Here is a 25,822-nt window from a genome sequence, read left to right on the forward strand (position 1 = left end):
GCTCACACGCATGCGTGTTCTGCCTTCATTCAACATGCTATTAACTTCTGACCCTCCACACTTTGAATGTGCAGTTTGGTTTCTTTATGTGTTACAGCATGATTAAGAGTAAGTTGTTGAATGTCTTAACTCAGTCACTATTTTTTGGTGTCACAGTTTTCCTCCCACTTCCACGGCTCCGCCCAGATGTTCCCGGTAGTCTCGTCCGGAGCAAAGCGCACCTCCCACACTCAAGGTGCGTTTGGTGGCTGTGATCCTTCCAGACAGTTCCCCTCTTACGTTTCCCTCTAGTTCTTTATTTTCATGTCACTGCCTTTAAGTTTGCGCCGTGGACGCTGTAACATGAACTGTTACATGAGAGTCTTTGAAGGATCAATGAAGTGAACTCGCTTCCAGTTGGAGTAAACGCGCTCACTTGAGGACAGCACGGACACTGATATGGAGTTCGTTGTATTCTTGGCATGGACTGCCATGTCATTGGCACTCCACTGTACAGCAGGTAAGGAGTCTGGTATTTCATTTAATGAACCAAACAGGTAGAGAGTAAACCTTTCGTGAGCGTATTTCGGTGTTTTGATGGATTTGATTCATGTCAGGCTGTGATGACGCACTTTGAACCCATTTGACGGAAGATCAGATCAGATCACAGGGAAAGATAAAACCTCTCAACACGGGAAGTCGGAAAACCGAAACGATCACCTGTTGGATGAAAATGTCCTTTTTGAGAAATGAAGTTTCTTCACATTACAGTCTTTGATTTGAAAATTGTAGCTTTATTTCTTTTTCCAAAATTTAAATTGAGTGCTAAAAGATAATCTAGATTATGAAGCTCTCAGCCAAGTAGTCAGGGGCGGATCCAGACTCTGATTGTGGAGATCTAATCGGGGCACTTTATGCAGAAGTTGCATGAAGTCTCCACTTATTTTTACTGCAACTAAATTACACAATTTAAACCTTAATCAAAATCTCGATTTTTATTCACTGGATATGATAAGAGTTTTTTATTCATGTATCACATTCAATGCTACACATAAATGTTGTTGTAAGTGATGCAATGAAGCACAATTAGCTCAAAGCCTGTTTACATCTACTGTCCTTTGGCATTTAAAAGATGAAGTACTAACTAAAGGAAACATGCCACATTAACCTGAAAATAAATTTCATGCATTTCATCCCTTAGACCATCCCTAGTACATAATATGTGCGGGTTTTTTTTTTGTCAGATTTATTATTATTATTATTATTATTATTATTATTGTTATTATTATTATTATTATTATTATTATTATTATTATTATTATTATTATTATTATTTTCTTTTAATATTAGTTGACAGTCATAATTTTTGATTAATTTTAATTAATTTTTTAATTATTATTTTGTATTAATTTCCACTAGTTTTGTTTTTATATATCTTAGTATTGTTGTCTATTATTTGTGCTGTTTTTAATCTGTACAGCACTTTGGTCAACTTTTATTGTTCTAAATGTGCTCTTTAAAAAAGTCTGAGTTAAGTTGATTTTTCGCTGCTCAGTTGCGCAATGGTTAGTGCTGCAGCCTTACAGTAAGAAGGTTGCAGGTTTGATTCCTAGTTCACCCAGCACGCCTGTCTTTCTCAGCAGCACACAGCAGGTAAAATAAAAAAATTGATAGATGGGGAAAAAAAGTCCTTGCATGTGCAGCTTGCACTCCAGCAATAATGCAGTTCAGTAAGTCAAACTTTGTCGCCCTTCTTGTGTAAAGTCCTTTCTTGTCTCTCTTCCAGATGCATTAATCTGAGTCATCTGCTGATAGTTATTAGGTCACCGTCCTGCACAGACAACATGACACACTTCTCAGATATGCAGTAAAACTGCAGGGCAAGGCTTTAAGCAAAGTGCAGTATTTTTTTCTCCATTGCCTACATTTTCTGTCAACATGTACTAACTCACATGGCTTGTTTTTTCCAGAATTTATTAGTTTCTTCTTTAACACTGAAAAAAACACAATTGTTTAAGTTAAAATCAGGGTTTAATGACTGGTTTTTGGTTTAACATAGAATTTAAATTTGTATGTAGGAACCAACACAGACCCAATGTAGAGGGTCTGTGTTGGTTCCAGTAAAGCAGAATACACTTATTTGCTATATAGTGTAAATATATATAGGGTAATATGTAATATATAATATGTAGGGTAATTGCTCATAATAAAAATAATAATAATAATAATAATACTAAACCATCACAGCATTCATTAAGACTTTGGTGCTTCATATTTAGATAGAAATTTGACAAAACTGTGCCAAACATTAATTTTCTGGGATCCATATGTAAGGAAAAAAAAATAAGAAGCCAAACACTGAAAAATGAAATTATATTCCACCTTTCACAAGAGTAAATAGTTTATTTTGAACTTTTTTACCTTTAGGTTAATTTTCTCTATGTGGTCACAGAAATATTAGATACTATCATTTCAGGATTGGAGTAAACCTGCTCAGAAAGTGTTTAGACGTTCCTCCACTCACGTCATCTATGAACCACTTCAACTGTTCAACTGTTCAAGTACCAGCCACAAGCTAACATAGACTTTATATCCTCTAAGCTTCACTCTGTGTCCTTTAGACCAGAAGGGGGATCAACTGCAGGTGAGCTAAGTTCCTCTTTCTATCTCACCCACAGGTTGCCCTCCACCAGAAAGGCTGAAATACGAGTGGCTCGACCGGGTCACTGTGAATGTGTCCTGGGAAAAGCCCAGAGGTCTCCAGGACAACAGCGAGGTCATGTACAAGTACAGCCTCTTGAAGAATGGAAAGGTTGACGAAAATGTAAGAAAAAGGGTGATCTGGGTGTTTGGTGGCCGGGGGCTGTCCAGGTTATGTCAAACCTTTCAGCTGATATTCATTTCAGGCTGTGATGAGTCCCTGAAAGCAGACCTGTTAAGTCACAAGGCTTCAGACAAGGTTATCGAGGGCCTGCTGCTCTCACTGTCTACTTTATGGGGTACACCTGTCTAGCTGCTCGCGGCAACGCAAATATCTGATCAGCCAATCACATGGCAGCATTTAGACATGTAGACATGGTGAAGACGAGCTGCTGAAGTTCAAACTGAGTATCAGGATAGAGAAGACGTGATTCAACAGACTTTGAACGTGGCATGGTTGTTGGTCTGAGTATGTGACAAACTGCTGATCTTCTGGGGTTATCACAAACAGTTCACACAAGCTCACCAACACTGGACTAATGAAGACAGAAAAACGTTGCCTGGTCTGATGAGTCTGGATTTCTGCTCCACATTCAGATGGTAGGGTCAGAATTTGGCTTCAACAACATGAAAGCATGGATCCATCCTGCCTTGTATCAACAGTTCAGGCTGCTGGTGGTGTTATGGTGTGGAGGATATTTACTTGGCTCACTTTGGGCCCCTTAGTACCAACTGAGCATGGTTTAAAGTCCACAGTCTACCTGAGTATTGTTGCTGACCATGTCCATCCCTTTATGAGCACAGTGTACCCATCTTCTGATGGATACTTCCAGCAGGATAACGCTCCATGTTAGGGCTGAACAATTTATCGTTTTCAGATCGAAATCGCAATTTTTGACAATGCAATTTTGAGATCGCCAATGCAGCAATTTTTTGCAGCGCTCCTGACTGACTCAGGATCTGTTGTGTCAAGTATTATACACATACTGTTTAACAAATTTGTAGACAATCTACATGTTAAACGTGTGGTAAGCAGGTCAACAACACAAAGCCTCTGTTTAGGAGTAGAAGTTGATGAAAACAGATTATTTATCATCACAATTGATGATTAAAAAATTGTGAATTGCAATATCTGCCAGAAAAATTAGATGTTTTCCTAAAATCATTCAGCCCTACATGTGAATATCCCAAAGCTTGATTTGAAGAAAATTGTGAATCGAATTGAAATCACAATATCTGCCAGAAAAATCGCAATTCAATCTTTTCTTAAAATCGTTCAGCCCTACTCCATGTCATAAAGCTGGAATCATCTCAGACTGGTTTCTTCAACATGACAATGAGTTCACTGTACTCAAATGTCCTCCACAGTCCCCAGATCTCAATCCAATAGAGCACCTTTGGGATGTGGTGGAACAGGAGATTCTCATCACCGATGTTCAGCCGACAAATCTGCAGCAACTGTTTGATGCTATCATGTCAATATGGACCAAACTCTCTGGGAAATGTTTCCAGTACCTTGTTGAATCTATGACACCGAGACTTAAGACAGGTCTGAAGGCAAAAGAAGATCTGATACTAGCATTGATCATCTCATAAAGTTGCCTGCACAAACATTAAACTCACCAGTAAAGCAGCAAAGATCAATCAGGTTAACTTGGTCCATGTGGAACAAATTCTTCAACTAGTTTAAAGGTAAAATCACCAGTTATAAGGTGTTCAGTACCTGAGCTTGATTTGTCAAAAAAGATATCAATCAAAATGTTTCATCATTAATGTATAAGAAATTAAAAGTTAAACCTCTCTACATTTGAATATACTTAATTATTGTAAGCTGTAATTATATAGTTTGAACCATGTCCCACATGTTAACACAGAGAAGGTGGGCTGTATGATTTGTACTTAAAGTTAGTGGGGAGACCACGAAAGGTTTTGGCGTCACTTTTGTGGATCTGTCATGTTGTCCATTTTTCCAAAATAAAAGATGCCACACGCCATTAAATAGGGATAGGAAGAGCAATAAAGAAGTACACTCTGAAGATTAGGCCCAACCCAGTTTTAGTGTTTTTGCTGAAGCATTTCTTTCACCGCATAACTGTCACCACTTTATCTGAAGGTGGCTGCAGCACATCGAAGTGACAGCATGGCTGTTTGGCTTCTTAATCGTTGTTTTATAATTCTGTGGTGTGTTCAGTGTGGATGTATGGGATAATAATGAATTTGCTCTTCTGGCAACCTGTGCAGCTGGAGCCTCTGAAACAGCGAGCATGAACGTCAAATGTAAACTGTGTCAGTAAGTTGCTCTTTGCGTGCATCTTTCCAGCTTCAGATAGGTCGTTGCGGGTTCAGACTTGTGGCATGACTCATACAGAATATTATGGCGCTCGAAAGAATGTGTGAAAGATGTGATGTGTTATAAGATCATATCGTGTTAAAAATATCTTCTGTTTCTTAAGCCCTCTGTCATCGTAAAGTGAAGGATGTTTCTGGTCTTTATCATCCTCAGTGGGAGCTCCTCACAGTCTGATCATCTAATGTTTCCAGGAGGTAACACCCCACTGACTGCGTCTCACAGTAGCCATGAAGCACTCAGCCTGGAAGGAAGTTTGTTTTAATAATCCATCAGAAGGTCAAGCCGTTCTTGATTTCATTCAGGAAGTAGTTTTTAAAAAGTATGAGATCAGAGCGCCAAGTTTTTGTCACTGCCTAGAAAGCAGTAGCCTTTCTGCACTTTGTACTCATGTAGTTGTTAAACTTCAATCTATAGAAGTTTTTTTCTTCTACAAACTTGTTTTAGATTCCAATTTGAGAGAAAAACAATATTTTAAGAGAATGAATAATTTAAACACTCATGATGGCACATCAAGGATGTATCATACAAGACACAAATGCTAAATGTTTATTTCACATCAATAATTCAGAGGTGCGCTGTGTAGCATTTAGCAGGAAAGTCTTGTTGACATGAAATGTGTCTGATGGTTCTTCAGAGCTCTGTTTTTGTAAAGGTAGAAGGATTTTCTGACTAATATAAAAGAACAGAGCCTCTTTCACCATGTTTCTACCAGATCAGACTCACGTGTGTTTCTGTATCGAGCCAGTGGGCGTCTGTGAAATGCATCGGTTAGGGAGTGGTTGTTGTTCACAAAAGAAAGACATTTTTAGAGGTGATAACTTGACGAACAGATGATTAAATTTATCGTTCATAGCAGGAGTTTCTTGTCTTCACAGACCTGTGAGCGAAGGAGTGTTTTGATCTGGAATGTGATGGTTAGAAATGGCCCAATAGTTCCATGTCTGCACATCGTACTTTTAATTTAAATTTCTAAAACATATATAGCAGCACATGGCTGAGCTTATTGAGTCCTGAGTTCAGAGTGTGAAAAGACATCTGTCAGATATTGGCTCCAAATAATGTCAGAATATCTCTACCTGTGCTCATATTTGAAACTAAAAAGTCAAAAAGTTAACCATGAAGTGTCCATTTTGCTGGATGGTGTCAGCTTTAGCAAATCTTTGTTTCTCTGAGCAGTTATCAACCTGAAGGAGCAACCTGTGAAAGTATTCAATGTGATTTCAGCATGAACAGCTTGTTCTTCTTTTCCTCTATGATAGTTGTGAAATTTAAAAACTGTTAGATAGCTGAAAGTCGTAGTATACGCCTATCTTGTTATGTCTTGCAGCATTAATCCACTTCATGTTTCTTTAGTTTCAAAACACACAAAAAAAAATATTTTTAAGAAGTGACGTAAAATTATCCAAAAGCTTCAGTATAATCAAAAATGTCATGTATGCTACAAAACACAGACACAGCATAAAAACTGTGTGACTCCACTGCTAGCTATTGTTTTACTAAACTGCGCGACTGTGCAGAAGCCACACCTCCATCAGTTCCCTCCCAACACCACGGTAACTCACATAAATCCCATAATCTGCAGCCAAGCACCACACCAAGATAGAGTTCAAGCTGTATCAACAAGACCCATTCCTTCGACTGAAAATCAACAGTTGAAAACATATGGAGAGCACAATATCACCATATGAATTATTTAACCACACTTACATAACTTGAAATTGTCTCATACAATAGTTCACCTGATAACTGGACCAAACATTGGTTAAAAAAAAAAAAACAACACCCCATGCATTTGTGTAATATTGAATCAAGAATCACTCCCAGGTGTTCAGTTTTTTAGAACCAGTCAAGAAACTAAACAAATCTTAAAAATACCTTGAAAAACTTCACATTGATTGGCACATAACTATTGTCTTCGTTCTAGGGATGTCCCGATCCTGATCCCTAGTATCGGATTGATTTTTGACATTTTTTAAAGTATCAGTGATTGGGATGTCAGGCGATCCTCTCAACCAATCATTTACGTTAGCCGTCATCAAGCCAAAATTGCTGCAGAACTCCACGGCGCCTTAAAAAAGCACTATAACCTCATAAAGTTGATGAGAGAATGATAGAATAAGGCACAGTGATGTAGGACAGCAGCCACACTTAGCTTTATTACAGACACGTGCAAAATTAGATCTGTTACACAGCAAGCTTCTCTGAAGCTGTACAGCACAGTCTGTAGTAACATGCCAGGATGTGATGATGGTGAGATCAGTTTAACAACAGAAGTTTGTCTGGTGTTTCTGCTAAGCCTCACAGCTCACTAGATTGATCCCTTACCATGGATGGTTCAGGTCAGTTAAAGTTATAATCCAGTTTATAGCAAAATAGGCATTTCCATGACAGGGGAAAACATGAGATAGTCCTGTTGGTGTCTAATATGTACGTTCAATGTCTCTCACCATCTTCAGAGGGTTGTGTTCAGGGCAGCCTCTGATTTTAGCCTGCTGTATTACATGCAGACAAGTTGTCTACCAATCAGGTTTTGCTAAAAGTTGTAAGAAGCCTAGAATTTAATTTTAAACTAAATTTAGCAAGCAAACTGGTCATTTTCTGCAAATGTTTTGAGAAGACATGAAATTTAAAGCAATGTTGATGAAATTCTCCTGTTTTCTTTGTGGTGTTAAGACATGTTTCCAACTTCGAATGGGATACATTCACATACCCTTGGAAACTTGAGAATCTGAAGATTACCTCAGTGGTTTTAGTTTTTGGATTGGACAAATGGCTTGTAAATGCCAGTCATTTAAAAATAAGTTGTATTTTGATCCCGCCGACGGGTTTGGAATCCAGAGGGTTTTAACTTCAAAACTAGCTGGACTTAGCTAAAAGGACTTCATAAGCTTTAGCTATTGTTTTTTTTACTATTCAGTGTTGTTAACACACAAAACAAAAAACACTGTGCAGTTTACCAAACCCCAAAATTGGATTGGGACTCGGTATCGGCCGATACTCAATATTAAACAATCGGGATCGGGTGCAGAAAATGCTGATAGGGACATCCCCACTTTATTCCATGTACTGTTTCTTTCATCTTGTTTTGTTAATGGAAGATCTTTATCACCTTGTCTCCAAATTTTTTAACAAATCTTGCTTTTTATCTTGGTGCCTAAGCACTGAAGTCACTTTGTCTTCCTTACAATAAATACAATAAATATTCTGAATCTGAATCTCAGGCCCTACAAGGCTGTCTAGATGCCCCGGATCAGTGAGAGACAGTGGACAGTCCAGCTAACTTGAGTGAGCGTTTCCACCCATGGAAGTGTGACAGACATCTGCTTAGACATAAATGTTTTTGTTTTGGTGCAGAGTCACCATGAGAATGGAAGAACTTCCTTCCTGTCCTCCTTCCTTAAAGTAAATCTGTTCAGTAGGTTTGGATGTAAAGAGCAGTGGTCACCTTCCTCCCTTCACTGAATCACAGTCTGTACACTGTGCCACCCTGTTGATCAGTCGGCTGTGTTTATATCTTTTCTGTTGTCCTCGAATGCAGCGATTGATACGGCTCATGAAAAGCTCCTTCACAGTGAGCCTCTTTTATTACTCTCACACCTGCGTGCCAGCTTTGTAAACTCTTTTACAAACTGTTTTGGTGAAAGGAGGGGTTACCGAGATGAAAGGGTTGAAAGGGATCAGCAACCACTAAACAGTCATTAGGTTTGGCTGTTGGGAGAGTTGTGTTGATCCAAGTTGGAGGACAAAGCAAAGGAGGATTTCACCTCAAAATTTTAAATGAGGCTGTACAGACAACAAAGACGAGAGGACGGATGATAAACCACCTCAGGTTGATGGAACGTACAAACAAAGGAGAGTTTGCAAACCAGCCTCTTCTCCATAATGCATTAAAGAGGTAGTTGTTTATGTGAAGGGGTTGTATGAGGTGCTTGTCATTGGTAAGTGTATTACTCACAAGAGATGCTGTTAAGATAGAGTTTGTTGAGAAATCCCTGTGTTTCATCATTTCAAAGAAAATTGTGACTCAAGCACCGATGTCTGTGTGCTATATTTACAGAAATGTGATGCTGTATGATGGTGTTGTAACACATACTTGCTCTTCCACTTGCAGATTCAGACTGAAACAACATGAATGCTACATTCTTATTATGTGATATTATTGTAATAAACACCCTTGTTCTTCTTCTTCCGTCAGTCCATCACGGGAACAAGGGGGAGGAATTTCACAGTCACTTGTCTCACAGAGGAGTCGGATTCTCACACGTGGACGTACGGTGTTTGGACAGAGAGCTCTCAATCCTGTAACGGCTCAAACGAGAGCACACGGACTGAAATCACTGTTGAAACCCCCAAACCCCGAGGTAAGAGCGAGCACAGAGGTAAAACACCACACCACACCACACCACACCACACCACATTGTAGTCTTTCCTGGTTCCTGCCACATGTGTTTTTGTGACACGGTTGTTTTTTCACTGTGCAGGTAAAATTGTGAAGGACTTCAAATGTGTCATCCAAGGAAAGGAGATGGACTGTTCCTGGGACCCTGTGGACCCATCTGAAAACCTGGTGCTCTTCTACAGGTGAGAACCACAGCAACAGGAAAAAACACTGTCTGCCACATCCTCTGGCATCTTTTTTTCCAGTTTTGGCAATTTTAAAATTAAAAACTAAGAAATCACATGTACTTAAGTATTCACAGCCTTTGCTCAACGCTTTGATGATGCATCTTTGGCAGCAATCACAGGCTCAAGTCTTTTTGAATATGATGCCACAAGCTTGGTTCACCTCTCTTTGGGCAGTTTGGTCCATTCCTCTTTGCAGCTCCTCTCAAGCTCCATCAGGTTTGATGAGGAGCGTCAGATCTCTCCAGAGATGTTTGATCAGATTCAAGTCTGGGCTCTGGCTGGTCCACTCAAGGACCATCACAGAGTCATCCTGAAGTCACTCCTTTGATAATTGGACTGTGGTCTATGGGTCGTTATCCTGCTGAAAGATGAACCGTCAACCCAGTCTGAGGTCTAAAGTGTTCTGGAGCAGGTTTTCATCCAGGATGTCTCTGTACATTGCTGCTTTCCCTCAGTCCTAACTGGTCTCCCAGTTCCTGCTGCTGAAAAACATCCCCACAGCATGATGCTGACACCACCATGCTTCACTGTAGGGATGGTATGGTCCAGATGATGAGCGGTGCCTGGTTTCCTACAAACATGACGCCTGGCATTCACCTCAAAGAGTTTAATCTTTGTCTCATCAGAGCAGAGACTTTTCTTCCTCATGGTCTGAGAGTCCTTCAGGGGCCAATTAGCAAACTCCAGGTGGGCCAACATGATCCTTTTACTAAAGAGTGGCTACCGCCTGGCTACTCCACCATACAGGCCTGTTAGAGCCTGAAACGTAACAACAACCCAAAATGTAATAACATTTTAGGTTGTTACGTTACATTTTGGGCAAAATTGTATAACATTTTGGTTTCATTACTTTTTTAAATTCCATATTGGGTTGTTGTTATGTTGTGTGCCATGGCCACACTGGACGTGAATTTGCAAAGACACGCTTCAAGATTACATACAAAGTCAATGTAAAGACGTGTGTGGACTAAGATTTGCCCCATACAGCACGTGGACGTGTTTGGCGTGGCGTGTATGGAGCGTCTAGCCCGTTTGGTGCGTCAAACACCTGTATGCTCAAGTTGAAAAAATTGAACTTTGGAAATAATTTTGCATGAGGCTATGTGGCTAATCGGCGACCCCCCAATACATTGATAAATAGACAATTGACAAATACAGTGACATTGATATCAAAATGATTATTACAACAAGTTTTATAGCTCATTTAAAACAACCACAGCTGACTAATCTTCTGTTCAAATTAAAAATACTATCAGTAAAAAGGTAAAATATGGGTGTCGACGTAGCAGAGCATTCAAGGAATTCACCCTGTGTCAACTTTCCCACATATTACTCCCACACTCACCCTTTTTGTTGCTCGATTCACTATCATGTCCTTTCTCTAAAAATTAAAAAAGTATTATAAATTATCAAAAAAATGTAAAATATGGCTAAAAAAGTAGGCATTGAGAAAACCTCACAGTTAATGACACAAAAGAGTAGCCACAATAAAAAGGAGCAAATAAAGAAACAGGATGTCAGGTTTGAGAAAGAACGTTTAAAGGAAGCACAATGTAGTAAAAAGTGAACTGTTAATGAAGACCATGAGTTAATTGATGAAGCAGATTTGATCTAAACGCTTGGTCTCTTTTTAATTTAAGCTTTTAATTCACTATGAGCAGGTGGCTTCCTCCTGAGGATGATCTGACTCATAGACCCATGCCTGCTTTTATATGCAATCCTCCAGACGTTAATGGAAACTATCCCTTCGCACACACTCGAGATACTTTCTTTTTTTTTTCGGTTGTTGTTCCAAAGGCTTCCCATTAACATAATGCATTACAGTTGTTGTGTAGTTTAGTAAACAAGGACCAACAGAGCTCAACAGAACACACTTCTATGTCCTGCCAAATATGCCACTACAGCCTAAAAATACTTTGTTTTTATGGAGTGCCCTGGTGTTTCATTTGTTTCTACAACATTTAAAACATGAAGGCTTTTCAACTGCTCAGACATCAGACAGGCTGTGGAGTGATTGTTAGTGTTGAAGGGTGAACTGAAGTTGCTGAAGGTGATACACACATCCCTGTAACTGCATCTCCTCTGCTTACATGTGATAAGTACAACAGCCTTCATCGCTTAAGTTTAAAGGCTTGATTCAGGGCTGAAGCTGTGTCACATCATCAACATCTGTCAGAGCATGATCTAATAAACTGTGGACTCTGTGGACCTCTAGTGGTGGCTGGTGGGACTGCAGCATCCCTGGAGATTTATTTAAAATGAAGCTTAAATTCTTGGTATGAAGCATGTGGAGCAGCTGATGATGCTCCTCTCGTCTGTCTTCTCACAGGTTTTGTGGACGCCATGAGTATCGTCTAAGTGGTTTTAAAGAGTGTGAACATCAGAAGTTGAGCAGCACTGGAGCAAGGACTGGGTGTCGATTAAAAGCTGATGCCACACGGGCTGACATCTGCATCCTCGTGGAGACTGATGATGCCATCAGCACCTTCATAGCAAAACTGGGTGAATATCACTGGTGCCACTGGAACTCATGCTGTTTCCTACATAAATAGTCACTGCCATGCTGTAGCTGGTCTTGTTGCTTCAAACGTCAGTGAATTCTGCTTCCTCAGAAATCCCCTCACCAGAGCTGAGCGTCAGAGAAGAGGGAAACGAACTCATACTGAGCTGGAAACCTCCAGAAATCGGGCGAGGATGTAAATGGAAATACGAGGTCTGCCATAAACGATGCAGTAATGAAAGAGTAAGTCATCAAATTGAACTTGGTGCTTTGGTTTCATTCCACTTTCATTTGAGTATGTACTGCATCTGATACAGAGAGGTCCACTCACAGTGAAGGACTAGCAGAGCGCTGATAGCTGTATGATTGAGCTGTGGTGTAACCGTCCACAGCAGCAGCTGGTCCAGATGAACTCTCACTCCTGCTGTCCTGTGTAACAGTGACTGACTGTCCAAATATTACAAAAGCAGCATCTGTGAGCTGTAGTGGAGTCTCAGACAAAGCTTCAACTCATTTATGTTCTTAGTAGAATCAAAATATTCTTGACAGTCTGAGTTCACAGGGAGTGTATTTTTACAGTCTTGGAAATGTGTTGTTGTTGCCGTGATCACTGGGAATCTGGCATGATGCCTCCTTGGATGTTATTATTAACTGCTTGCAGTTTTTTCTCCTGATGTTTGAGAGTCACACTTTTTTCTCCGCCTATAATGCTCATTTGCACTTCCCTGGATATAAAGGTATCAGCTGATTAAATCTGTGCAATATTTGATTGGTTATTTTTACAACAACAACAGTTTCTCTAAGCGCCACTTTTGCAGATGTATCTGCCACAGGAGCACGGGCCTCATTCACAAACAGTGCGTCAAACAAATTGTGCGTACGAACGTTAGGTGCATAATTTTTTTTTTTTTTATGATTAAATTTTCTTACTTGAATTTGTTCTTATTCTGCGTACACACAAATAAGGATAACCAACTCTCTCTGAAAAAGTATACACGTACACTTTTAACTAAAATCACGACACAGTTAAACTACGTTCAGTAAAAAAAAAAATCTTTAATAAAATTCAAAAATAAAAACTGTGAATCATCTAAATGTATTAAATAACTGTGAAATTGATGCATATTCACCCTTATTTTACTTAAGCTATTGAATAAGAAATGAAATACTCTGTTTTAAAATACAAAATATTGCACTATATTTCAAAATGTCACAGTTTTGATGTTAATTGAATTGTTAGGTATGAAGAATGCAGCATCTCTATAGTGATGGGTAATGAATTAGATAATTTAACGCAGAAGGCCAAGCATTATCTCCAGCATGTACAGCACCTGCTCTGAGCATGATGGAGGCAGGATCATGGTTTGAGGATGTATGAGAGCTGCTTACTGTTACTCATCTCACTGTCTGTGATGCATGTTCAACTATGAACTAGGGATGTCTCGATCAGCATTTTTGCCCCCAATCTCAATCCTGATTTTTTAATATTGAGTTTAGGTTGATACCAAGTCCCGATCTGATTTTTGGATTTGGAGATAAACTTTGCTGAAGAAGTGAGAAAGTAAAGCAGCTAGGGATGGGTACCGAATTAGGTTCTTTTAAAGGTACCGACTGAATTCTGCCAAAAGTACCAGGTACTGATTCACGTAAAGCCAAAAGGTACCATGTTCAGGTACCTAATAGCATCCTTGTGACTTTCAGAGAGTGGAAGAGTAGGCGATTTTCCATGCTGGACATGAACACATCACTGGAAGGTTATGTATTGAGGAATAAATATGTTCAATTGGAAAAATTTTATGTTCTGTTATTAAACAAATTGATATTTTTAGCACATAAACACAACCGGTACCGGGCATCGGTACTGTATTGTTTCAAATCTGAAAGGTACACATCCCTATGTCTCTAATGGAGGTCAGTTATGAAGCAAGTTTCTAAATGTAAACTGAATAGAGACATGATTTAACTTGCTTCTCCTTATGACTTTGTACATTTTCTGATCAAATGACGCACACACAGCTTCACTGATCACTCACACTATATTATTTGTTCCCACAAATATCCAGTGACTGTTATAATATGTGTGGTTTATGTTTTGGATATCCGTTGCGATCTCCTTCACAACACCCAGGAGAGCCAGCTGATAACTGATTGACCCGTAAAGACTCCCTGTGAGGGGATGGGGGCTGTCAAGGTCGGTGGCGCCTCCTCTGAGGCACCAACAGTTGCCCTTAAATGAGGGTGTGGTAGTATGCAGATTACAGGCTACGGCGAGTGCTCATCAGTTTAGAATAAGCCTGGTTTGCTAAGCGCACCGTGGAAAGAAGAAAATTGGCTGGTGTCATGAATTCATGTGTTGGTGACTTTGCGTAAACACCAAACTTGTGCGCAGAGTAAGAACATTTCTACGCATTTATCAGTGAATGAGGCCCAATATTTTTTTCTCTGTCTCCCCCGGATGTACTCCCATTGAAACTCGTCTTTCTGTATGGACAGAATTCTGTTTACATTGCATCAGATTCACTTTGCCCTGATTCCTACATGTATTGTCCCTGTCAAAAAAAAAAAGAACTAATACATCTGTCAACAGTACATTTATCTACTGCCCTGTCTTTATCTGAACAAGCTTTTTTTCTCCATTTTCTATTTTTTAGCTGTGCAAGTCCTTCTATGTGGAAAACAACGACCCGATAAAGATGGCCTATGATAAAAGCTGCCTGTATGAGTTACAATCCAGAGTCTCTTCTGATTACTGCAAGACCATCACCAGCGACTTCACCGACGTCGTCACTTACGGTAAGTGTCTCGACAATTCTGCTTACGTTTCGCAGATATCTCACTGGATGCTGAGAGCACAATGGTTGCCTGTCTATTACATGTCAGCCCTGTGGTAGGCTGCTGACCTGTACAGGGTCAACCCCGCCTTGCTTCCAATGTTACAGCCCAGGTCATAAGGCTGCAACAAATAAAGGGGAGGACACAGAAGGCAACGTTTTAAGCCCTTTGTTTGGGCGTTTATTAATGAAACAATAAATTAAACGATTATATTACTGGAGTCAGTAAATGGATGGTGTGCTGTCGGTGCGTGTGTGCTCTGCCAGCACACTCATGTGGGACCCAGTTGGACTTCACTAGGGCTGATATGTGGGGCCCAGTATGGCTGCCCAACTGGGGCCCAGTTAAATTTGTCCCCAGTTTCCATGGAGGCCTCACATGTGTTAGCCCTGATGGGCTGATGATGTGTCACATTCATTTGGGTCCCACATGGGCAGAGGAGTTTCCCCCCATGTGGGACCTACAGATTTGCCCTTACAGAGACCAGGCCCTTTTTGGTCTTCATGCAGTTTCTCCCATGTGGAGTTGTGTGTGGGTTGGTGATAAGACCCAACCCAATCTGATGTTGTGTTTGTATGAGCCACCGGAGATGCATTTGGACTAAATCACATTCGCGTCTTATCTATCTATCAATCTATCAATCTATCAATCAATCTATCTATCTATCTATCTATCTATCTATCTATCTATCTATCTATCTATCTATCTATCTATCTATCTATCTATCTATCTATCTATCTATCTATCTATCTATCTATCTTTACTGTACAGTAGCATTGGTAAAGAGATTTGTTATTTAATAGGGGTAAAAATACACACTGACGTCAAACTAGAGTAAAACAATCAGTAGAAGACTAAAAAGAAAAAAACTGAAAATGTTTTTTGCTCCTTGTTTACAGGAAAAACTAACAAAACTAAATTCTTGATAGTTTTTATAAGTTAGAGAATGGGTTCAAAACGGAACAAAAATAAACCATCACATCATCAAGTTACTAGTCCTGTTATTAGCAAATAATCCTGGCTGCCATGTTCCCCACCAGCCTGTCACGCTGCAGAGGCCTCATCGTGATCTCATTCTTTTAAATTCTTTGGCTTACACTTTGAAGCAGACTTTTAAATATTCCACCACAGATTTTCAATGGAGCTCATGTCTTAAATAATTTGAAGACAAAAATGAGGTCTGTGTTGTTGTAAAAAGTTAAAAAAAAAATAAAAAAATAAAAAAATAAAAAAACCCTCTGCCAATGGAACAAGAAAAATTTGCTTGAAAACTTTGCTCAAAACTAGATCAATGTCTTAATACAAGTAACTTTTCTCTTGTTCCATTGGCAATTTTTTTTTACTTGTTACAAGTAATTCAAACCTCATTTTCGTCTTATCTACATCTTGAAACAAGACATTTTTTGGATTGGTCAGGTGATTGTGGCTCATATTAAGTCCAAAAGGTCTGAAAATAAGACAAAAGCACTTGATAAAATTTTAGTTTTTGTAATGTAAGAGGTTAGAGATCCAAAATTGACCTGTCAGGGACACCAACTTAATGGATACTGATGCCATAACTGTTTTCTTGTGTGTCAACAATGAACATCATGAAGATCTATTTTAGGGATGGTTTTTATCATGATTCAATTTGTTTTTTTCTTGTTATTGATTTTACTGTAAACGTGAGGGGACAAAGAGGAGCCTAGAAGCTGATTGTGAAAAATAAACTGGTATTGAAGGGGTTTAATGATCTGCAACTCCGACAACAAGACTTTTCTTGTATTTTGTAACTCATTAAGTTAAGTGGCATTTCTTTGCACTGTGGACACCAAATATTTTCAAGTCACACATGTCAGAAAAGCCTTTGCCCACAGGGGGCGCCAAAATTAACACAAACTCAAAAAGAAAGAGAAGAGCACAACGGTTGACTAATGCTTCATTTTTCAGCGTCTGTAGATGTCATCTTAGAGGAGTCTGAACCTTGACACTGTTTTCTTCACAACAGGCACAAACAAGTCTCCTGACAGGGCTCACACTGTGGCTGCCATCATCATCCCCATCCTTCTGTCAGCATGTGTCCTCCTGTCCTGCTACTGTTTCAGGAAGTAAGTTTATAAAAAACCCTCTTCTTTTCAACTATGACTCACATCAAACTGCAGATAATTTACAAATAATGCGGGATAACATTTTTTCTATTTGGTTGCTATCATCCAAATTTTGAAATCTATTACGAGTGTTGATGTTGTAAAGACACCATACTTGTGAAAACATGTCTGCAATACCACAGAGGTGTTGCAACGGTTGAACTGATGGGATCAGTTTCACTGTGTGAAGATGTAAAGGTTATTTAAGGCGAGGCAAGTTTATCTACTCATCCAAAAGCAGTTCAGAGTGCTTTACAGAGTAAAAAAAACAGTTCCATAGATAGCATTAGAATAAACATTTCTAAACGAGCATTAAAGGTCCCATATTCTGCTCATTTTCTGCAGTTTAATATGGATCATTGATGTCTTCATGAAATGGTAGAAACATGTTTTGGTCCAAAAAGCCAATAAATAAAGCACAGCAGCACTGTTTCCAGGCTCTCATAGCCCCTCTGTTCAGAACGCTCTGATTTAGTGGGCGTGGCCTTCATATGTAAATGAGCCACCGCTGATACCGCCCCGCTCTTCCACGTCACTGAGAGCGGCTCCACGAGCTCCGAGTGCACAATGTTTAGAAAACAGCAAAGCTCGTTTACCGTAACATTACAGGCTTAAACAACAGGCTAACCGCAGCTAAAGTTAGCATCCTGAAGCTAACAAAGAGACAGGGGGACACTGAGGAAAAGCTTTTACATCTGCTCCACAGCACACAGCATTTAAAATACTCACATTTCCAGGGTTCAAGGTTTGTTGGTGGATGGTTGGTAATGCGCCTGGATTCAGGACCAGTCTATTCGCTAGCCCTCTGTTGTACTGTCCAAAGTTGGAAAAGCAGTCGGCCGTGAAGTGACAGGCACACACATGCACAGTTTTACTGAGTGTAGCTGGAACATTTCCTACATAAATGAACTCTAGCAACTTAGTCTTGTCTTCTTCTGAGATGGGAAGCTTGTGCATGGAACTATGTGGCTGTTTACAGCCAAAAACAAAGCAGTGATGGCTCTTCAATTTTAGCATTCTCCTCCCCGCTGCTGGAGAGATTTCTCTTCAACAGTGGGGAGGGGATTCAGGGGTATCTGCTCCGCTGGACCAATCAGGTCAGACTCGCTCCTGATTGGTCAAAAAAGGGAATCGCTGACGTCCGCAAATCCCCAAAATCACAATCACATTTTGTGGGCTGGGAGGAAAGCCAAAGACCCACAAATTTCACCAAAAGACTCAATTAAGTGATTTTTGCACAATATGGGACCTTTAAAACATATAATATAAAGCAATGATAAGAATAAGTTCATTAAAGAAGCAAAGAAAGTAAAATCAGGCACTGCGTCTGCATGCTTAGTTCTGACTCTTGGGGCAGTCAGTAGGCCGGCTCTAGATGTTCTCAGGGTCCTAAAGGGTTCATATTTCACAAGCATGTCAGGGAATATTTGGGCACCGAGCCACAGCGAGGCTTAAAACCAACTCTGTGGCTGACTCGTAGCCAGTGTAAGGATTTTAAAACTGGACTTATGTGTCCAGAGGATGCAACCTGAGAGGAAATACCAAAGGTCCTTCAATGGAGCCTCTCATGAAAGTAATGCTAACCAAGAAATTTATGACGCATGATTTTAACATGCCATTGTGGTGACTTGTTTTGAGCACTGCAAGAAAACTTGTGGGTGGAAAATGAATATCCTACCTGTCCCTCACCTAACCTGAGACAGACACGGGTGTGGAGGAGTGCTGTCAGTCAACTGGAGAAGAATGTGCATTCAGGTGTTATGAACTTGATTTCGCAACAAAAGTACTTTGTGTTTGTCTTCGCACTAGATAAAACTGTAAAAACATGACTCTAATTGAACATATATAAACGAAAAAGGAGGTTCCCACTGTTACTGTCTAACATGTACATATACATTGGAGGCCTCGCTTACAGTCATGTAAGTCACATACTTTAACGCTTTAACAGCACACTTGTTCTGGCATGATAAAGCCGTGCTCTCACCGACACACCTTAAACCCAGGTGAAAAGAAAAGTTCTAGAAATTAATAATTCAAGGTCATATCTCAACATTTACAGGGCTTTAAGTGACTTGATGGTGGAAGTTTCAGGATGGCTCACCAACCAATCTGTAGGTGGAAACAATCACTAACCCGCTGAGACAGTTTAAGAGAGAATCTAACTTTCACCAAAGTTTTGTGGTCAAAAATGTATTTGTGTCTTGGAATAAAATCCAAAATTCATGAGCATATCAACAAATTTAAGTGTTAATAAGTCAGTTTGAAATTTGGGATATAATTTTTCCCTTTATTATCAACTCTGCATAGTTATGTCCCTAATCTGTATAAATCATGTATATACATAAAGACAAAATAAACCCAAATGTACCCAAAGGGACAGCTTTTCCTGTTGTAGCTCAGAAAAAATACTGAAGGTGTAGTCGCAAAAAAGGCTTCTCACTCCTTCTGAGTATTTACAGAGACTTATTTAACAGTTTTTTTTAAGAGCAAACAATCAAATAATCAAAATCTATTCAAATTCTAATTAACTCACTAAAGCAGACCTGCACCAAGTTTGACACAGATAAAGATTCAGGATTATGGTATGCTGGATTTTGTTGGTGGCAGGAAAAAGGGCTAGGCATTCAAATCTGTGATGTCCACCTTCATCTGTTCAGGAAGCAGCAATCCTGTTCAACTACCCTATCAGAGGCCGCACCTTAATCAGCACCTGGTTTACTGGCAGAGACCCACACACTCTCATACAGAAACACCCACACATACAGAAATGAGTTCCAACGAAAACACCCACACCCTGTAAGGGAGGGTCATTAAAGTGTCAGGGGAGAGCTTTTATAGGGCATGACTTCAGAGACTCTGAAATCCCTGTTTCCTAAATTGATAGTTGCCACTTCAACAATAGTACACACCAAACCAGAACAACACCATAACTTCAACATGCCGGAAAACAATGGTTTGGAGAGAGCTTGAAGATGATGGTGGCAAATGATGCTCAATCATCTGAAAGTTTTCGTCAAGAGAATAAAGTGAAAGCGGTGGACTTGTTGTTATACTCCTTTCATTCTTTGTTGGCAGGGTACACAAGGCATGGGGACAAAAAAAGGACATGATAAATCCAGTGTCATTTCCAGTTCCTGAGATTAAATACCTGACTTCATTCAAGCCAATTCCTGAAATGCGTACAAAAAAAACATTCAGTCTTTAGATTTGCGCCTAACTCTCACAGCAAAAAAAAAAATGTTAACCCAAAACTGTATTTACCCAAATATAGCAAGATTCCGGTTATCAGACCACCCTCCCTTCAAAGACTATAAAAATCTATTAGATTCCTCTAATCTGTGTGTTCAGTGCTCAAAATACTTAGTTCAAAGAATAACACAAGATCTTTACAAGATCTTTTTAAGATCTTCGTGGGATTTGCTGAAATGATGAGGTCATCACATGATAATCTGTCGGTTGGTTCATGAAATGTCCGTCCACCCATCCCTGCAACGTAACAGCGCTCTTGGACATGGTGAATGTGTGACATAAAACTCTGCAAAAAGAATGATTGATCTCTTATCTGGTTTCACATCTGCTACGCTGGGTTCCACTGGGTTAAACAAAGGATCTGTCTTTAGGGTCTGTCCATGAGGGCTTCTTTTTTTTTCACAGTGATGTTCGATAGTAGGCCTGTCACGATAATCAATAAATCGATTAACCGAATGATAAATAAAAACGTCCTCGGTAACTTTGCCAGCCTCGATAAACTGACACGTGCATGCATGTTTATTTTCCTCCTCTCTTTCCACCAAAGAGGCTGAATGAGAAGATGGCTCACTACGTCTATCTTTCCTAACATCGGGGTGCATAGGTTCTATAGCAGATTTAGCGGATTTATAGCAGAGTGAGCATCTGTCAAAAATGCGATCTTTTGGGTGCAGCGGAGCCTTGTTCTTTGACAATCCGCTCTTACTGAGGCTTTTGGTCTGCAAAGTAAATAGAAATAAAAGCACCAAATGGTGGACGCTCAAAGACAGATATGCAGCCCTTCAATACGGTTATGGCCAGAAATGTTAAAAATGTTTGACAGACAGTACGGATTGACTGGGAAAAAGTACATGTTACAAACAATTCAGGAACTGTATAAACTCCTTTTTATTTAGGCTATAGTTTTTATTATTGTTGTTTTTATTTTGGAGTTTTGTTTTTTCTTTAGAGACAGGGTATATTGTTTTTGATTAGTATTAATTATTTTCATTGACATGTATTTTTTTCTAAAAGAGAGTCCATTTCATTTTCATTGTATTTTTTTTCTCTTTCTTGTTTGTTAAATTTATTATATTTTTTGTTTAATTTATTTGATTTAAAAGATCCTGACCTTTTAATTACAGTTAAATACTCTTAAGAAATTAAAGTTTTTTGCTTTTGATATGGTGTACTCACTTTATTATCCCATTTATCATAATTACATCAATGAAAAAAATGGAAAAAAAAAACAAAATAATATTGACAATAATATTGTTTATTGGCAATAATATTTTGTAAAATTATCGTCTAGCAAAATTTGTTATCGTGACAGGCCTATTCAATAGCACCAATTTCCTTCCCGATCCGATACTGAGTAAAACTCAGGCTGGTATCAGTGATACCAGTCTGCTACCGATACTTCATGTAAATACATAAAATGCATGGCGAAATTGAAATTGCCAGTACAATATTTCATTAAATAAATAAATGCTGCAATAATTGCACAAGTTCGTCAATACCCAGATTTTGATTTGTTTATTCAACAGATTCAAATTAATTAATTTAAATTAGACAGGTTGTAAATTATAATGGATATACTTTATAGATTAAATGTTTTTTTTTATTATTATTTTACAGTATATATTCTTCTTACCTCACTTAGACTGTCTTCTTGTAATTTTTCTGTGTAATTTGATGACACCTGCTGTTTATAAATCCACTTTGAATGATCAATTCTGTAGGGAACCTTACCTGAATTAATCTAGGTATTAATGTGTTAATACTATTAATAGTATTAATTTTATTACATATTTCGTAACCATATCTATTATTTCAAACAACTCCAACAGCAACAGTGCTCTACATATTTCACAAACAGCGCCTTGGCTGTTTTGCACTCTGCCATTCTGTCCTATACAAACTGCAGACTTAAGGCTAAGGTAGGCTGAGAGTGAGCGACTGACTGAACAGGGTGCAGCTGCTCTGACGCATTACGCACCTACCCAGGCGGAAGAAGAAGTAGGACCTACCAAACGGCATATCATTCAGATACATTCTGAACTGTTTGGAAGTAACCAAACTGTTGAGAATGTATTCTGAATAGTAGGATATTGTGATCCTCAAATCAAATATCATTATTTTTGGTACTTCAGCCATTTGAGGTCAGCACAGAGAGTTTGCATCCTAAATACCAATATTTCTGTCTCGATCCGCACATCACCAGTTTTTTATCAATCTTAACTCTTCCAATGAAAGTCTGTGCCTCGCTGCTGCCAGCTGCATTAATCAAATGTAAAATCTGCTTATAAAATTTGGTTGTGAAAACTCTTGGTTAGATTGGTGCAGGTTGTTTACTTTACTGACTTTTTTGTCATCCTCTGTTTGTTTTATAGACACAGCGCCATAATTTGCCCAAACATACCAGATCCATCTGGATTCATCAAGGATATGATGATGACCGGAAACAAAGAGCAAAAGGTACTTTGTTGTCAAAACAACAGCGTTTTAATTCTTTCCTGCTCCCTCTGTGTTCACAAACTCTCACCACAACACTCTGTTTTCAGACCACCACGGTGAGCGTGTACGAGCCCGTACCAGAGCCTGTGGAACGGTGCATAGTGTCCCCTGTGATTGAAAACAGCGCCTCCCAACCCAACATGTAGCTGGTCTGTGTGCACGGTGACGCCTGCTGTGCACCTGGACTTTCACTATGAGCGACTTCATGAGGAATACATTGCGGATAACTCTGGACTCACAGCAAACAGACCTTGTTTCACAGTCCTCCTCTGGATGAAGATGTCTACGTCTGTGGAGGAAACAACTCGGTGGAAAGACTCTGCTAATGTAAAATTTGATTGAAGTGGAGCTTATTTTGAACTATTTCATACATTTTTTTTGTATATACTGACTGACTTACCACTTATTTGTTTGAGATATACTTGTATATACTGTTAGGTCTCTTAATTTATTCCAAGGCTTAAAGCTCTTGACATGTGAAGAATGCAAAAAATGTAAATAGTATCCAATGCCGTAAAATCACTGCAGGAAAGTAAAAAGAACAATGTCTGCCTCTGAGATATGGTCGACTTAAAACAAACAGTACTTCAGTCAGTGCTTACTTGTTTATTTAAAGAACTCTCTTAACATATGAGCTCACAAATTATGTTTCATGTGCTCATGTGCTTGATGCTGCCGTGGTATTTGAGGTCCTGAACTGAACTGGAGCATCATTAAAAAGTACCACCCAGCAACGGAGACTAACATACAAACAAATCCACCCGCCTGCTGATGGACTGAGGAGAGAGGACCGTAAATGGCCCTGCAGAAAAGGAGTGTCCACTGGGATCTCAGAAGGAGCTGGTGCGTCTCCTGATATCTGCTGTCATAAATCTACAAGACCTCAGGGGAGTAGAATTGAGATGTGTGTCTTGACATGGAGTTTCCAGACTCGAGGTATCTGGACAATAAAAGGAAGCTGTAAACCAAGTAGCAGAGAGCGTATGTTTCTTTCCTAATGCTTTTTAAAAGAGTGAACAGGAAGATGGGGATTGTGTGAGTTTGTCCACAGATGTGGGAAACAGCTTGTTTTATGTTGTTGGCATGGATACACTGCTTAAAAAAGGGTCTACACTGTAAACAAGCATAGGGTCATTGCCCCTTGGTCACAGCTGTGAACACTCAAGTCCACTTAAAATCTCTCAGGATCGTGTCTGGTTTTATAAGAGACGATGATCTCTGCATTTATTTTGCCCCTTTATGACAGTTAAACACACTCTGGGAGGGATGGCTATGAGCTGATATTTGTAGACGGCCGAACGCTCAACTCAGCAGCATGGTTTCCGTCACTGAGGCACAGTTATAAAAAAAAACTTTAGTCCTGTCGACAACTTTCAGAAAAGTTGATCTACTTATTCTATTCAAAGTTAATGACACACTGTGGGGGACCTCAGCAGTTATTAAGTCCTGTATTGAAGTCTTGTAACGTGAAAACAACCACGCTGAAAGACATCAAAATGAAACAAATGTTAGAAGCAGATGCAATGAGCATTTCTGTGAATATGTGCTTGATTACTCTGCCTCACAGATTTAGATGGTGTAATGGTAGCACTGAAATGAAATTGAATTGTAAAACCCACTCTGAGATAGAGAATAGAATTTTGTGTTTTTGAATTTAAAGGGGCTAAGTTTAAAAGTAATATTTGGAAAAAATCTCCCTAGTAGTAGGGCTGGGCCATGTGGCCTAAAATAAAATCCACAATTTCTTCACAAAAAAAATTGTTTATGATTCACATTTTTTTATGTTTTTTTCCCAACCTTTTAAAGAAAAAGATAACCCAAAACCAGTTTTGTTTTAATTTTATCAAAAACTTACTAAAGTAACCTTGATTTGACTCTTGGAATTTAAGTTTCAGCTGTTCCTCTTTTTGAATAACTTCACTTTGTAGTTTTAAAGGAGGCAGACTTTTTTACTTTCACATTGAAAGCTGCACTATTTTATACATTTTAAATAAAAAAACAGCTAAAAAGCTATTAAATTACTGCTTTCGTGTTCTATAGCACTGCTCAGTTTTGTTCTACTTTTGAATTAATAAAAAAACTGCTGTGTTTTAGTCTAATTCTATTTTTCGCTAAAGCTGTAGCCTGTTAACCCTGTAACTTAATTACAAAAAAAAAAAAAAGAGCAAACATAGATACTATTTATTCTAGTGTGGACTCACAAAATTTGTGCCACCCAATTGTATCCACACTGTAAAATGAGATTATCAGCGCCAATATAGGTTGCTTCGAAAAATTACTTTGCATTTTCCTGATCATGTCGAGCCGGACCGGATATATGTTTTTCTCTGTGGTCATTCATTTTGTAGTGATGGTGGACACAGGAGCCTAACTGTCGGACAGAAAAAGGACAGAAGAGCAGAAGAAAGATAAACAGGAGAGAGATAGAGCACGAGCTAAAGGCTAATTTGCCTTTAGTTCGGGCTGTATCACACTATAACACAGGAGCTAATTTGTTTGTGATAATGTTCCAACCCACAGTCAGCAGTTATTCTGCAGTGGTCTGTTCAAACTTGAGAGTCTATCAATAAAATGAAGAGTGAGGTTACGTTAGCTCTGCTATAGTAGCGCTACATATGGCTACAGACACACTTGCTTTGCTTGTTGTCACATTTCAAACAACAATGCTATGTATCTGTACGATAAATACCTTACCTCGTCAAGTTGCATCCAGTAAAAAGATGTCTTGAACAAAGAGAATTTCTTCCAAAACAAACAAAGGCCTGGTTTAAAGTCACTCCTCAAAAACAAAACATGACTTTACCACTTCACAGCACCGCAATGTGTCATTGTTCTTTCTTTAAGATAAACATTGCAGTTTCCCATAAAACTTGACGGGAAATAACTCAATAAAAGTCAACAGGATAAGGAGCAGGTTTGGCTCAGTTGGTAGATGAAAGGCCCCATGCTTGGTCTTTTCGGTAT

The 25,822-nt window shown here is 39.1% G+C and overlaps 1 protein-coding gene across 1 annotated transcript; it reads left to right on the plus strand.

Annotated features, from left to right (window-relative positions):
• The first annotated feature begins 206 nt into the window (after positions 1 to 206).
• Positions 207 to 24,074, plus strand: LOC141784179 (uncharacterized). The gene is made up of 10 exons (XM_074661918.1): positions 207 to 499; positions 2,658 to 2,803; positions 9,225 to 9,390; positions 9,511 to 9,610; positions 11,985 to 12,157; positions 12,268 to 12,398; positions 14,807 to 14,948; positions 16,975 to 17,074; positions 22,735 to 22,819; positions 22,906 to 24,074. The coding sequence occupies exons 1-10, from the start codon at positions 439 to 441 to the stop codon at positions 23,002 to 23,004; spliced, it is 1,203 nt and encodes a 400-aa protein (XP_074518019.1). The 5' UTR covers positions 207 to 438; the 3' UTR covers positions 23,005 to 24,074.
• Positions 24,075 to 25,822: the final 1,748 nt, after the last annotated feature.

The sequence above is a fragment of the Halichoeres trimaculatus genome, unplaced genomic scaffold, assembly GCF_033239565.1.
Source record: "Halichoeres trimaculatus isolate MK-OKI-2021-1 unplaced genomic scaffold, fHalTri1.1 fHalTri1_scaffold_22, whole genome shotgun sequence".
In the NCBI taxonomy this organism is placed as follows: domain Eukaryota; kingdom Metazoa; phylum Chordata; class Actinopteri; order Labriformes; family Labridae; genus Halichoeres; species Halichoeres trimaculatus.